General features: G+C 42.7%; 1 protein-coding gene across 1 annotated transcript in view; it reads left to right on the plus strand.

Moving 5' to 3' along the window:
* The window catches only part of LOC126412738 (UDP-glucosyltransferase 2-like), a 141,062-nt gene extending 127,566 nt beyond the window's left edge, over positions 1 to 13,496 (plus strand). Inside the window, exons 6-7 of the mRNA XM_050082472.1 lie at positions 3,747 to 3,966; positions 11,780 to 13,496. Of these exons, the coding sequence (XP_049938429.1) occupies positions 3,747 to 3,966; positions 11,780 to 12,059 (500 nt within the window). The 3' untranslated portion in view covers positions 12,060 to 13,496. The remainder of the gene's footprint in view (positions 1 to 3,746; positions 3,967 to 11,779) is intronic.
* Positions 13,497 to 16,597: the final 3,101 nt, after the last annotated feature.

Below are 16,597 nucleotides of genomic sequence, written 5' to 3' on the forward strand. Positions count from 1 at the left end.
CATAAAATTTTACTTAGTACTTGGCATTTAGCCCAGCTTACTACTTCTATATTTATAAGGCAAATCTTGAAGATAGGTCCAACGGGCCTCGTCTGTTGGTTCTGAGAGGATCCTTTTCTATGGCCAGTCATAATGATTTGACTCATATCTGTGACATATGATGTACAATTAGCCAGGAGATCAGCGACCAAGATCGGTGATTTCCAGAATGAGATTTTCACTCTGCAGCGAAGTGTGCGCTGATATGAAACTTCCTGGCAGATTAAAATTGTGTGCCGGATTGAGACTCAAACTCGGGACCTTTGCCTTTCTCGGGCAAGTGCTCTACCAACTGAGCTACCCAAGCACGACTCACGCCCCATCCTCACAGCTTTATTTATTGGGTAGCTCAGATGCTAGAGCACTTGCTCTCGAAAGGCACAGGTCCCGAGTTTGGGTCTCAATCCGGCACACAGTTTTAATCTGCCAGAAAGTTTCAAGATCGATGATTGTTTGGCCACATCAAAGTGACTGTTCTTTAGCACCACCCGGGAGACACGTGTAGCTTATGGTACGGTACGGACGCGAACAGCCATTGTCTTAAGCAGTATTATCACGCTACATATTTTGTTTCATTAGTAATTTATATCTACATCAGTATTCTACAAGCCACCAGACGGTGTGTGCCGAAGGGTACTTCTAGTACCACTAACGGATTCCACTCACGAATGGTGCACAGGAAGAATGATTCTCGAGAAACCTCTGTTTTAACTTAAATTTCTCGAATTTTCTCGCCGTCGTCATTGTATTGGGAGGCAGTAATACACTAAAACAAAAAAAAAAAAAAAAAGAAGACGCACCTCGAAGGAATTATCCGAATGGGAAATCGGTAGATGTGATACACATGTACAGATTACAGACAAACAAATGATTGCAGTTTCAGAAAAACTGGATAATTCATTCATTCAGGAGAAAGAGCTTCACAAATTGAGCAAGTACGTAATGCACTGGTCCACCTCTGGCTCTTACGCAAGCAGTTATTCGGTTTGTCACTGGTTGACAGAGTTGCTGGATATCGTCCTGAGGATATCGCGCAAAATTCTGTCCAAATGGTGCGTTAGAGTGTCAAAATCCCTAGCTGGTTGGAGGGCCTTGCCCATAATGCTCCAAACGCTAACAGTTGGGGAGAGATCTACGACGTTGCTGGCCGAGGTAGGGTTTGGAAAGCATGAAGAGAAGCAGTAGAAACTCTCACTGTGTGCGGGCGAGCGTTATCTTGCTGAAATGTTAGTCGAAGATGGCTCGTCACGAAGGGCAACAGAACGGGGCGTAGACTATCGTCGACTTACTGCTGTGTTGTAATCGTGCCACTGTGAAATGAAATGGCACCCCAGACCATCACTCCTGTTCTCGGACCGTATAGTCGACAACAGTCAGGTTGGTATCGCACTGCTGTCTGGGGCGTCTCCAGACACGTCTTCTATGGTCATCGGGGCTCAGTTCGAAGTGGGACTCATCACTGAAGACAGTTCTATTCCAGCCAATAACACTCCAGCCCGATACCGCTGCAGACGGCCTGTTGGTGTACGGAGGTGAATGGTACACGGCTCAAGGGGTGCCGTGAGCTCAGCCCTCTTTCTGTGAGCCGTCTATTAATGGTTTTGTGGTCACTGAAGCACCAGTTGCACGTCGGATCGATGATAATGATGAATACGGGCTTTTGAGTGCCTGTCTGACAGTTCCTCTGTCGTCACCTTCTGACGTCTCTCTAGGTCGCCCGTTTCCTTCCTGACGCTGTGCTCGGCCATGGTTCACCTATTCCTGTCAATACCGTTGAATAGTGGCATCTCTCCTATTCAAATGACCAACAATTCACCGATTACTCCAGCCGACTTCTCTGAGCCCAACTACACACCCTCTCTCAGATGCTGACATCTGGGTACATTGTTCACCTGTCTGAGAGATATAGTTTTCGTCCAGCTGAGTACAGGGAATTAAATTCGTGAGGACTTTATGCCCTGCTATCGATATGTTTCCCATTTACTGTCCTTGCCAGCTGCGCGATGTAGTTGTGCTGCAACATCACACATTCATCCACTGGTCGTCAAAGTTTGTAGTTTTGTATCATCCTTCGATATCTGTATGAATATCAGTTTGTGACCAATTTTTCTTTTTTGGTTTAGCATGTATTCTCCTGAAAATACTCCCTTGGAATTTCAATAGTAAACCTCTCCGTGATACGCAACGCCATCTGGCTGGTTTGTCACGACCGCCATGATTTCGTATTCTGTGTCAATCTCTTCATTTCACAGTAACTCTTACGGCCAACATCCTCAGTTACTTACTGCTTATATTCAAATCTTTGCCTTTGCTTACAATAAGTGCCCTGTACGGCCCTCTCTACTGCCCTGGAAGTTGTTCCCATATACTTCAACACTAGGGGAGCATCCAGTCCCTTTTCCGACACATTTCTTTCGTCGTCGATTCTGCGTAGAACCGCCAGATTTCATTATCCTATCAGTCCCCCTTAGTTCTCAGCATCCTTCACCACATTTCAAACGCTCTTATTCACTTTTTTTCCAGTTTTCTTACAGTCCATGAGTCACTTCGATATTTCCATATGTAGATTCTGTGGATTGTCAGAAACTGAGTGTGTTTTATTTGACGACGTGAGGGCAGACCTGGATCTCCCCCAGGACCTGCCCTTTATTTGAACTGTCAATGAGGTAAGTGTGGTTCGTACAACAGGTTTTGTGTGATGTCAGGATTTCTTCCCAAAATATTGGGTGTGCAATTTTTATGTGTCGCAGAGAGCCATTATTTCTAAGTAGTCACCCAGCCACAATCATCTGTCTCCTTGTTACTGTGTCTATACTGGTATATTACCCTAGTAATACTGCTGTATTTTGCCTGATATGTGGGTAGTCTTTTATAAATTTCACTACGTCACGGCTATATTTTCAATACACGTTTGGCGATACAGCTTGGTTTTAAATTTTATTGTTAGTTTTTAATAGATTTTTCACCATCTTGTCTCTACTTCTTTCAAGGAAGGGCGCTGATGACCGCGCCGTTTAGCGCCCTATACCACTAATCATCACATCATTCTAGCACATTGGTGTATGTGGGATACTTGTATCTTCTTTTGGCGAGTAATGCGCTCCTTTCCTGTGCTAGTCTGATTCTTTTGTTATCCTTGTTTCGCCCCCATCCATTATATGACTTCCAAAGTTACAGAATCCCTTCATTTCATGTAGCAGATAGTCTCCAATTTCTACGCTATGTTTGTTGCTAATCCCATTTCGCAGTACATTATGCTTTGCTTGGATTAGACTGAATCGACAGTCTGTGCACAGTAGACCATTCATTCCTTTCAACAGGTCGTGAAATTCTCCCTCAGTGTCACAGGGGACTGCATTGTCATCAATGATACTTATCATTGATACCCTTTCACACGGAATCCTATTTCCACTCCTGAAGTTTTCTTTCATTTCCTTAACTGCTTCTTCGATATAGAAACTGAGCAGTAGAAGAGAAAGACAGCATCCACGCCCTATGTACTTTTTAATCCAAGAAATTCTCTCTGAGTCTTGTATTCTTATTGTAACATCTTGGTTCTTGTACTCGTTGCATGTGACCGGCCTTTCCCTTTAGAATATACCTATGTTTCTGAAGATGTCGAACAATTTGGACCACTCTGTATTGTGGAATGTTGTTTCCAGGAAAACAGTTGGTACTACCATTAACTATTGTTTATGTTCTTACAGCCCATCCAAACGTGCGGGTGTTCATCATGCAGGGAGGTCTGCAGAGCTTGAACGAGGCGACGTACCATGCTGTACCGCTTCTGGTTATGCCCTTCTTCTCTGATCAGGCGCACAACGCCGCCAAGATTAAGCAGGCCGAGATAGGCATCTGGCTCGAGTACAGTGAGGTCAGCAAGGAGACGGTTCTGCGAGACCTGGAATCATTGCTGAACGACAGCAAGTAAGTATGAAACAAGGCGTGACCTGTATAACCTCACACAAATGAGTCAGAGGTGTAGTGCACGCAGAATGCCGTGGCCGCTAGATGCGCAGTCGGCTAGGGAAGCATGTGGAGAGCGGCAGTGATGGGGGTTCGTCCGGAGCGTTGTAGGGGAAATGCTGAGCACTGGAGGGGAAGTGCCATTCTAAACTGAAGTCTACGCTCACATTTTTTGTAAATATTAAGTGGAGCCCCTTCACCCCTACATTTGCATCGTGACCATTCAAAAAGGTCTACTGTCATCTTTTCTTTTATTAGTATCTAAAAAGAATACCACCGAAATGCAGCGATTTATTTTCGCCTGCTTGTTAGCTATTTTTAATTTTCAGAAAAGTGTCACAAGTACCGAATTTTGAGTAAAACCTATACATTTCTGTAGTTGCCATGTCAAAATCTGCTTCTCTTGCCACACCACTGCAGAGTTTACACAGTCTCACCTCACTAACTTGTTGTGCAGACACAATTGCGAGAGAAATCTCGAACCATGGTTTGTTAAGCTTATTAAGTGAGGAACTGACGAAAAGTAAAGTCAGAAACTTATAAAAAAAGCACACCCTTGGTACAAAAAAAAGTGTAATGTCTTCACATACGTTGTTTCAGAACCCATAGCATTTCTCGTTCCACGAGCTATTGATGGCCCTTAAAAATTACATTCTTTCACCAAAAAAGTCTGTAGTTATTGGAATAACACTGTAGATAATGATGTTTTAGATAATAACGATATGGTGAAATACTATCTTTGTGTTCTATCATTTTTCAAAATCTCATTTAGATACATGAAATCGTTTACGAAATATGCGGAATTTTGTGGATATTTCACACTGACCTTATCGCTGGTGAGGTGTGATCACAGATTACTGTTCTACATCAGATCAGTTTTCTCGAGACTGGTGATGGATAGATACCTCTACCCAAGACTAAAGAAAAATTCGATACGTTTGCTAAATTTCATACACAACAACATATTATGTAATATGCACAAAATGCAAAATCATAGCGACATCTATTTTTCAACGCACGCTTTTTCAAATTTCGCGCAGTGTCTTACTTTCACGTAAATATGACAGTAACTAGGACCATTAGCGAAATGACGGGCGCAGCATCATGAATTTTTTTTTACTGAATAGTTTCTGTAAAATCGTGCGAGAAAGACTGCACAGTGTGCATCTCGAGCCTGACACCCCTTCTGAACAAACTAATGAACTCATCCAGGGCTTTGGACGAAAACTGGTCATTGCACAACGGCCACCGTACCCTGCGTGAGCTATAGTTGTTGCGTTGGAGGAAGGGTGTTCCTGTTGCCTTCAAAAGCAAGCACCTGGGACAAAAGATTAGTCACCCCCGAGGCCCATGAAAATGGCAGGCCGCAGGGCGTACATCGCACCATGTGACACTGCAGGTCTTATGAGTGCTAGTAGCTGTCTGTGGCGGAGACCGAATAACTATTTCGGATGAGTTTAATAATTCTTGTCTGCACTTGTAAATGCTTGCAACTCTCGACAGCACACATCAAAGCTAAGACATTTAGGGGTACCTTTTCGTGACGTACTGATTTTCTGTGGACCGTGCATGGAGCTGAGGATTCGTGAAGTATGGCAGACAAGGTGACTACTGTGGCATTACTATTTCGTTGGTGGCCCGTATTTATCTGGACCCTGGTCACCCCAAGATGACGTCACACTTATAGCGTGTATCTCCACATTCTGCTTTTACAATGGCCTTGATTAGAAAAGGAAGAGAGTTCGAAAATTACTTCAGGTACGTTATATACATGCTAACTATAAAGTACATGAAACATTTTATGAAATCAGTTTAGGTAAAGGCTAAACATAACGTAACAAAAGGGACAGTACGTGCAATACAAAATCTCAAACTTTGTTTGAACAGGGTGCAAGGTCAGTTAGTTTGGAGGATGTCGACAGGGGCGTTATCGACCATAGTTGGTGAAAATGGCAGTGAACCAGAAGAAGAAAACATTTTGTGCGCTAGAATTTGCACGTTCCCAATCGGTAGTGAGTGTCACAGCACTTCTCCTGGCAAGTTTCATGTTCCATGCTGCATTGAACGGGACAGTGTACGCACCCTTCTTCTTCACTGAGAGAACTGAGAATGGTATCACCTATCTCAACATGGTGCAGTTGTGGTTCATGCCACAACTTGAAGCTGATAGCTGGGATTTCACCTTTCAGTAAGATTGCGCCCCTCCACATTTCCCCAATTGTATACTAAATTACCTGAATCAGACATTGCCGTGATGTTAGAAAGGCCTTATTATGGCTGCTGACCCAACACTATTTGGGTAACCACTAGACTCACAGGACTTGTTCTTTTGCGATTTTTTTCTTACGGTGCACATCAAGGACAGTATTTATGTTTCAAAGACTTGCAACACCGCACCAAAGTAACTGTTCCTTTCGTCACTCGTGATATGCTGTGTCTGGTATGGGCAGAACTGGACTACCAAACAAACCAATTAGACGTGTCCCACGTGACGAAGGGTGGACAAATACAGCATTTATGTACATTGTAAAGAAAAGCCGTTGAGACTTTACCGTTCACATATTATATCATATGTTACACTGCTATTGGCCATTTATCTACACTGAAGGGCCAAAGAAACTGGTATAGGCATGCGTATTCAAATACAGAGATGTGTAAACAGGCAGAATACGGCGCTGCGGTCAACAACAATTATATAAGATGACAAGTGTCGGGCACAGTTGGTAGATCGGTTGCTGCTGCTGCTGCACTGGCAGGTTATCAAGATTTAAATGAGTTTGAATGAGTTGTTATAGTCGGCTTACAAGCGATAGGACACAGCATCTCCGAAGTAGCGATGAAGTGGCGAGTATTCCGTACGACCTTTTCAAGAGCGCACCTTAAATATCAGGAATCCGGTAAAACATCAAATCTCCGACATCGCTGCGGCCGGAAAAAGATCCTGCAAGAATGGGACCAACGGTGACTGAGGAGAACCGTTCAACGTGCCACAAGTGCTACCCTTTCGCAAGTTGCTGCAGATTTCACTGCCAGGCCATCAACAAGTGTCAACATGCGAGCCATTCAACGAAACATCATTGATATGGGCTTTCGGAGCAGAAGGTCCACTCATGTACCCTTGATGACTGCACGACACGAAGCTTTACGTCTCGCCTGGGTCCGTCAACACCGACATTGGACTGTTGATGCCTGGAAACATGTCTGGTTGGATGAGTCTTGTTTCAAATTGTATCGAGCAGATGGACGTGTACGGGTATGGAGACAACCTTATGAATCCTTGTACCCTGCATGTCAACAGACGACTGTTCAAGCTGGTGGAGGCTCTGTAATGATGTGGGGCTGTGCAGTTGGAGTGATATGGGACCCCTGATATGTCTAGATACTACCCTGATATGTGACATGTACGTAAGCATCCTGTCTGATCACCTACATCCATTCGCGTCCATTGTGCATTCGGACGGACTTGGGCACTTCCAGCGGGACAATGCGACGCCCTACATGTCCAGAATTGCTACAGATTGGCTCCAGGAACACTGTTTTGAGTTTAAACAATTCCGCTGGCCACCGAACTCCCCAGACATGAACGTTATTGAGTATATCTGCGATGCCTTGCAACATGCTGTTCAGAAGAGATCTCCACCCCTTCTCACTCTTACAAATTTATTGACAGCCCTGCAAGATTCATGGTGTCAGTTCCCTCCAGCACTACTTCAGACATTAGTCGAGTCCATCCCATGTCACGTTGCGACACTTCTGCGTGCTCACGGGGGCGCTATACGATATTAGGCAGGTGTTCCACTTTCTTTAGCTCTTCAGTGTATATCGATTCTTAGAAATGTTTCATGGACTTTATAATTACCCTGTTAACTTGAAGCTATTTACTGGTGATTAGATACTGTAGAGCTATTAAACTGTGTGGTTGTTGTTTGTTACGTACCCCCCGCCCCTCCTTGACAAATAGTCACGGACATTTTCTAAGGGATTATTTTAAGATCGGGTGATTTAGCGAGACAGTCAAGGTGCAATAAGGAGCCTGAGTGTTTGTCAAACCAGGAACATCTGGGTGCAGGTCTGCGAACATGGTTGTTGTCGTCTTGAAAGATGGGAGTGTCCACAGAATGCTTATCACGAAGCTGTAAAAGAAAAGGCAACACTTGGCCACCGAAAATGTCGACATGGACATCGTGGTTCATTTTCACGTTACCCTCAGTGTGTGGGCACTTGCTTTACATCATTTGAAGTGAGCTCGATTCCTCGGAAAGCCTGTTTGTTCCATTAAAAGTTCTACTTCATCTCCCCAGATGAATATTCTTGAGCTCTTGAAGATGGCGTAAACCATTTTCAGTATTCGTTATTCTTCAACGAGATATTGCAAGAAGTATGAGACATCTTATGATCCGTGGCATCTGGGAGATAGCTTATTGACTTGAAACGTTGTAGTAACATCATGCGACCAACATAAGTGATTTAACAGGAAATTCAAAAGTCAAATTAAGAAAAAATATTTTACAATATGCTGTGTCATATAAGAAATACTTTTGCATTATTAATTGTGTTACTACTAATTCCTTATGGTGACAATGTAAAATACTAACTTTGGTGTGGACATGAATCAGCTTTCCGTTTTTTTATGTAGTTGTTCATAGCAAGTTGAATACTTAAATGGTTTCAGTTCTCTTACCTTTTTAAATCTGATGGTTTCATTAATCACACTAGGCTGCAGAGTGAGTAATTCATTCTAGAATGAAAAGTTATACTCGTATGGCGAAAAAAGCACCCTGACAGCTGTAATGGGCTGGGTGCAGCTGTTTCGCACATCTACCATAGTCAGTCACATAACATCATTTCGTTCTCATATCTGTGGCAAAGCCTCAGTGTTGGCGTAGCTCTATAGATGGTTATTGTTTTCAGCTTTGGAAGCTCCAGCTACCATTTGCGTTGTCAGCTGTTGAGGTTCTTGTTTCGCCTTACGAAGTGACCTGCCCTTCATCAGAGACAGGCTGTGTGTTGCACATGTGGTTTTGATTGGCTAATATTGATGATGTTATAAGAAAAGCAGATTAGTCGTTTGTTTGTCTTAAAAGTTTTCATGAGTTATTTGATTAGAAGCGTCATGTGTTTTGGTGCATGAGAAGAACTGGATTGTGCACAGTTCTCAGTTGCAAGTTAGATAAGGAAAAAACTCCATAAAATTGTGTGTAACACGGAATTACTATGATGCAGAAACTTTGAGATTAGACAGTGCAACCTTGGAAAAAAATGGAAGATTCAAATTGAAAAGGAATTTCACTCTAGGTTTGTAAAGCAGCTTTTCCAAGAACTGTTGAAGAGAGCGTCCACAAAAAGAGATTGACTGCTTCCGAAACATTTCTGCATTCCATCTTTCAGTATATCTCAAGTGTGTGGGACGTGTACCAAACAGGACTAACAGGAATGCTAACCTAATCTTATAAGTGACTTATTCAAGTTAAGTCTGTTAATGCATTGTGGACGAGGGACAGCGGTTGGTCAAATATTAAACAAAGAAATTCGCCAAACAGCTTTGCAAACTGAGAAATTATTTTACTTTATTTTCGCTACCAGTTTCGGCAATTCAACATGCCATCTTCAGTATGCCAATATCGATAATTTTTGAGAGATGCTTATGAGGTCTGAGGACGGCATATTGAATTGCCGAGAATGGTAGCGAAAATGAAGTAAAATAACTTCTCAATTTTCACGGCTATTTGGCGAATTTCTTTATTATATATCCAAGTTAATATGGACTCGGTATCACAGTGCAACTTAGCATTTTTCACATTAACACATCATTTCCACAGGTAAAAAAGCTATAAATGAAAAAGGAAACATCACGCCATCAATGCAGGATTGAACAAAGGCTTTTCAGTTAGAATGCCAGTACGTATCAACTGAGCCACATTAATTGATATGTACTGACTGGACATACCGGGTTTGTGTAAAAAGTATGGGAAAGTTTGTGAAAACTATTTTATTTGAGATATTGCTACAATACCTCAAAATTCTTCGAAGTACAGGCTTTGAGCGTCAACACACTTTTACCATCGGCTTTTCCGTGACTCACAGGTCCCAGGTCCCATAGTAGGCGGATTCTGAGAGGTTGTTAAGGGTACATGTGGAAGCTTCTTTTATGGCACTTAGAGTCCTATGATGGGGTCCTTCTAGAGAGGACGTCTTTTGGGAATTGAAAATAGTCTGCTGGTACCAAGACGGGACTGTAAGTGCGTTGGGGAATCGTCATGATGCCACTTATCGTTGGGTAGTCGGTGACCTTGGAGCAGGTGCGGCTGGGTGCGATGTCATGATGCAATTCCTAATTTCCATCTATGACTGGCCTCACGCAGCAGACCCTTCTCTTCAGTCTTCTTAGCACTTCTAGGGAAAAAAGCACCATTCTCTGTCCACCCCACACGTACAAATTCAGTATCGAAGAAAACGATGGGGATGACTTTCACTCAGGATTTTCTCATTTGATACTTTTTTAGACAAGATGATGCTGCAGTGTACCATTCAGAACTTCGTCATTTTGTTTCCGGCTTGTATTCGGATATCCAAGTTCCATGTCCCTTGATTAAATTGTCCAAAAAGTGGATCTTCTTCAATGCATTGGAGAAGATCGTCTCTAGCAGACACTCGCTTCTGGTTTTGATCATCCACCAAGACCTTGAGGACAAGTTCAGCGCAGATCTTCCGGATCGCCAAATCTTCAGTAATAATGCTGTGCACTGTCGTCTTATTAGTACCAGTTGCATCTGTGACCACGCAAATACTTAAGCCGCTCTGAATCTAGCCTTCAATGTGGTTCTTGACTTCAACGTCCGTCCAGTGTGGGGATCGTCTTTCACACATCAAATGGATCAAATGGATCTAAGCCCTATGGGACTTAACATCTGAGGTCATCAGTCCCATAGACTTAGAACCACTTAAACCTAACCGACGTAAGAACATCACACACATCCATGCCCAAGGAAGGATTCGAACCTCCGACCGTAGCAGCAGCGTGGTTCCAGACTGAAGCGGCTAGAACTGTTCGGCCACAGCGGCCAGCGTCTTTCACACTCTCTCGGCCCTCTTTCAAGAGTTGAAGCCACTTAAAAACTGCAGTTTGTGACGTGCTTTCATCTTTGAACACTTGGCGAATCATGACCAAAGTCTCCGTACCCTATTTCCCCAGTCCAGTACAAAATTTGATAGTGTACCGCTGTTCTATCATTCGCTGCAATTTGCGCTTGCACCGAGTCACTCGACAGGCTTCCACCAATAACACATTCTTGCCTGAACGAATGCTCACCAGTGTCTGGCGCTTCGCTCGTGTTGAAGGTCACATGCCCCACCATCGAGCATGCACGGTGCAAGCACTCTGCGTCGTACAGTCGCATCAATAAAAATTTGTTCCCGATTCTTTCTATACAGACTCTGTACATGTATAGTCATTTACTAATGCGGAAATTATTATTACTTCTTATAGACTTCACATAAGCCACGAGCAAGAATTTAGCAGGTTCTCTTTTATTAAGGAAGAAAAGGCAGTATAGCTTCCAGATATGCAAAGGAAGTGACACTTGAAGATATAACGAGCTTTTACTTTACTTCGTCTGACGGAATTAGCTACCTCCTCATAGGATCACGATACTCTGACATCTGTAGGAGTCTTCAGTAGTCCAGGGTCCACAGCCTGTCTCTACTGAAGTGTTACTAGCGCAGTGTATCTGAATCTGAATGTTCTCGTTCTGAGTATGCAGTGTCATTGTTGCAGGTACAGGGAGAACATGAAGCGTGTGTCGGGCATATTCAGGGAGCACAAGTCAGACTCCGTGGAGCGTGCCGTCTGGTGGATCGAGTACGTGATACGCCACCGGGGGGCGCCTCACTTGCGTAGTGCAGCTCTCGATCTGTACTGGTGGCAACTGCTGCTGCTCGACGTCATCGGATTCATCGTTCTCATCGCCATCTGTGCCTCTGCTGTCCTTTGTCTGCTTGTGTGGAAGCTGTCCGCCTTATTGACCTACAGTAGGGCCAAGATTAAAGCACAGTAGAGTAACTGTGAGAATAAGAAAGCTGTGATAGCTCTCCTGCACAGGAGAGTGTAATAGTTGATCCAGTAGATGAGAGATGGCTTAGCATTTGTGTTAAACAGCTTCAGTATAGAGCTGTAGCAAGCTTATCACGTCTCACAGGGACTGCTGGGAGCAATCCTCATCATACACATGGACTATAGTTGAACTAAAATAATTTTTTGATCATGGTATGAGACAGTTGCCGGCCAATTATCGGCTATTCTTAATCACAGAGAGATCACTGTGTTACCTTTTTTGTATGAAGGTAGTCGTTTTGTTATAATTATCACTTTAAGGAAACAGAGTTACAAGTTAGTTTTTAGTTTATTTCTAGGTACATGCCCACAATATGGTACATATGGAAATCCCACATCACAGTACTGTGACAAGCTGCAAAAGAAGCCACAGCAAAGCGACACAACCCATCAATGAAGTGTAGTATTGTGCAGTAATTTGTTTTCCGCATTTGAATAGGTACAACACTGCAACAACTGTTGCTGAGATGCTGGAAGGTAACAATCAACCATCAAATGACAAGTAGGTATGTATTACGAACTCTTCCAGTGTGATCAAACAACCCTCAGTGATGAGGAACAATGTGGCAAAACATCTCTCTGTGAAGAACTGGAGATCAAAGGAGAAGTGGACATCCTGGTGCTCAGATGCTGGCGTATTTTAGTGGAAGCAATAGTGGAAAATGTGACGATCAGTTATGGGTCAATTTTTAGTACAGTGCACGATGTTTTGAATTTAATAATGGCTGTCACCCACTAGTTAACATGACTGATCAATCACACTCATACCAAATGATTGGAAAACTAAGGCAGCAGCAGAAGTTTTGCAGCTCTGTAAGGCCAATTCTTTAGTCACTTGTTCTGCACCAGCAAAATACATGAAGGGTCAACCATCAATGGGAAAAGTGATGCTGTATGCTTTTTGGGAGCACCATGGCATGGTGCTAACAGATTATGCTCAAAAGTTACAAACTGTCACAGGAGAACACTACCAAAATCTCCTGACAACGTTTGTGAGAGGCTGTCAATATGAAGTATTGTGGAAAGTTGTCCAATGCCCTACCTCATTCTGCAGAGAAAACTGACATGTTGCTTCTTTGGGCTATCAAATTTTGCCTTAACCTCCTACATGCTCATGAATGCCACAGAATGGTTCCTCCCTGTTTCCTCAGATGATGAAACCATTTCTAGGTAGGTGTTTCCAGAATGATGAGTTGATGATGTTTGGGGTAGCACTTTTCCTGACAGCTAAATGTAGATTTCTACCAACCAAGGTCTCTGAAATGGCATCTATAATTGGGAAACATTTGTCACACTGAAGAGTAGTTATGTAGAAGACTATCACCACTGTCAAGGTTTGTGTTCACAAGTACATTGTTTCTAAGTGACAGCTAAAACTTTATACCCCTCATACATACAGGCCAAGCATTATAAAGCATGGATGGCTGCAAGATGGCAACACTGTACCTCACCCCCACCTCCACCCATTTCACTTCACTGCATTCTCAGCACTCATAGTTTATTTTATTTGAGCTAGGCCATGGAGAGTGGAGATGGGCAAACACGTCATCATTAATCTTTGTTTCATAATGTAGGTGGCTTATATTACTAACAGACAAAACGAAAATAGAGTGTACCTACATTCTTGTGAAGCATCATGAAATGCCCCATTACTCATTTATGAATAAAACAATACATAATAAAGATAGCACTCAACAGAAGAAGAAACAGCAATCATGATGGCTACTATAACATCACTGCACACTGTATCGTCTGATAATTAAGGTTGGGGATGCTTGGAAGCAAGTCAGTACTAGCCTGAAATCATCAGACATGCGATTTCTCATCTCCTGCAGCCCCCACAAGAAGTGAGAGGTTATCATACTGTACACTCATTGTATTGTGCAGCACACATTTTTCTTATGCGCAAGTGGTATAAGTGAGTCAGGTACTGATTGGTAACATAGATTTGTTTCCTACAGATTACTGCAATGCTGATATTCTTTCACCAAAGAGTTCTCAAGAGTTCACACATGAACACCCCTATGTAATAACTTCATGTCAAATTATCTTACAGTGAGACAGATTGTAACAATAAATGTGTTTTCAAACAATTTTCTTTCAATGCAGAAATTCTTCCAAGACCTTATATACTGTCCAGTCACATTAATATGACTACCTGCCAGAATCCTGAGTATCCACTCCTTGCAGTCCAGACTGCTGTGAGATGTGTGCTCAGATGAGATCCCACGGCATGAATAGCCCGGTCAAGATGTCCCCCAGATTCTCAATTGGGTTTAAATCCAGGGAGTTTGCTGGCCAGAGGAATATGGTACTCTCATTCTAGTGCTCGTCAAACCACACATGTACACTGCAAGCTGTGTGGCACACTGCATTGTCCCGCTGGTAGCTGCCATCATGCCGAGGAAAAACGAACTGCATGTAGGAGTGGACATGGTCTGCAAGGGTAGTTGCATACTTACGTTGATCCAATGTAGCTTCCAGAATGACAAGATCACCCAGAGAATGCAAAATAGCCCCTTGGTTCATGTGGGCACTCAGTTGGTCATCATTGCACTTCTATTCACCCATATACATATCTGCAGCTGTTGCTCACCACTGTCATATGACACATCATGCACCACAGATGCCTCAGCATCAGTTTTGGATAGTGCCATTTTGCCTTGCATGGTATACTTCAGCTACAGCAGCACACAAACCTATCACAGACTCAGACATTTCAGAAAAACTCCCAACCTTGGCCCAAAAGCCAATGATCATTGCACTTTAGATGTCAGATAAATCACTCTGTTTCTGCATTACGACAATGATTGCACTGTTTTCCACATCCTTATATACCCTCCACTGCTAGTGCTACCATCTGCTGTCTGTAAGTGATTATTGCTGGTTGACAATGAACATGGGTGCCAGCTACACTAATATGACTGGACAGTGGAATTACCTTATCCCTACAGCCGATCCAATAGTAGTGTTTTCCGGAGTTACTACACAATTACCGTCCTTAATGAAATACTCCAAAATTCGTGACTCTCAGTATATCTCTAGTGTGAATGCCATTACTTAATGGAAATGATGTTAAAGACTTATTTACGCAATAGATTAAAAAACTACTAGAGGTAAGTGGAACCTATTGTTTGGAAAGGAACTGAAAAAAACTTGAGTCTGTGAAATTTGGTTTTTGTGGCGAACCCAATTTAGTGAATAAAGAGAACTGTAGCATAGTCAGTGAAAGAAGATGCCTGACAGTTGCTGTGGGTTTGGCACAACTGCTCTGCATGCCTGTCTCAAATAATTGCATAACACCATGCCTCAGTGTTCATGCTACTTATAGACAACTGTTGTTTCCACTGCAGCCACTTTCACTTTGTAGTTGAAATATGGCAACAGTCCTACCAGGTACAGCCTGTCACAAGGCTCTTGCAGCCTGCTTACCACAGCATATGACACTTAGCATATCCAAGTACCAGAAATTAAAGTTAATGATGTCTCGTCAACAAAGTGGTGTGGTCTATAATATAAGTACAATGATGATACCAATGAATAGCAGCAAGCAGTGCTCATCATCTGTGTTGTGAATCCGATGCTCAAGAAGGTCTTCATCGGCTTGCCTTGTCTACATGTACATACACTGAGGTGATAAAAATCATGGGATAGTGATATGTATGTACAGACATTTTGGTTGTATCACACACACACAAGTTATAAAAGGCAGTGTAATGGCAGAACTGTCATTTGTATTCAGGTGATTCATCTGAAAAGATTTCCAATGTGATTATGGCCACATGATTGGAATTAACAGACTTTGAATATGGAATGGTAGTTAAAGCCCAGATCACGTAAGAAACAGATTGCCCGATCGCTTGGTCTAGCAGGCAACCCTTGTCAGGGAACGGCTACCAGGCGGCAACAGTGTCACACCCTTACTTGTGGCACCAACCACTAGATGCCACTCCGTTCTGTGAAATACGTGGCAACATCGTCCGAACGCATGCAGCTTTCCACCATTTGGCGTCTGTGAAGTATAGCTGTTTTTGACATACCGGTGGTAGTGGATCGAGTTGTCATGCCGAGGGCCTGCGAGTATATCAACTGTGGAAGGAGTAGATGGACAAATCCTGGACTAAAAATGTTCGGATTTCCCATCAAAGATAAAGAAAGGTTACGGGAGTGGATTTTAAATTCAGGTAAATCAATAAATTAGTTACGAGTAAGAATTAATAAACAGCCCTAAGCATTCGATCGTATCTAAATTTTGTCGATCTTATATTCTGATATAATGTGGCAGCCCTTCCTGTACAAGAATCATATCATACAATTTTTAAATGAAATCTCTCTGTGATTTGGACTTTTTTAAACTGTTTATTCACTTCACTGTCATAATTTTGGCTGTAGAGGCATTTTTGTGTGCAATGTGAAAACTGAAACCAATATAAGATATGGATAACAAAATGCAAAGCATAGTGTGCTAACATTTGGTAAACA

Source organism: Schistocerca serialis, chromosome 7, assembly GCF_023864345.2.
Source record: "Schistocerca serialis cubense isolate TAMUIC-IGC-003099 chromosome 7, iqSchSeri2.2, whole genome shotgun sequence".
Lineage (NCBI taxonomy): Eukaryota > Metazoa > Arthropoda > Insecta > Orthoptera > Acrididae > Schistocerca > Schistocerca serialis.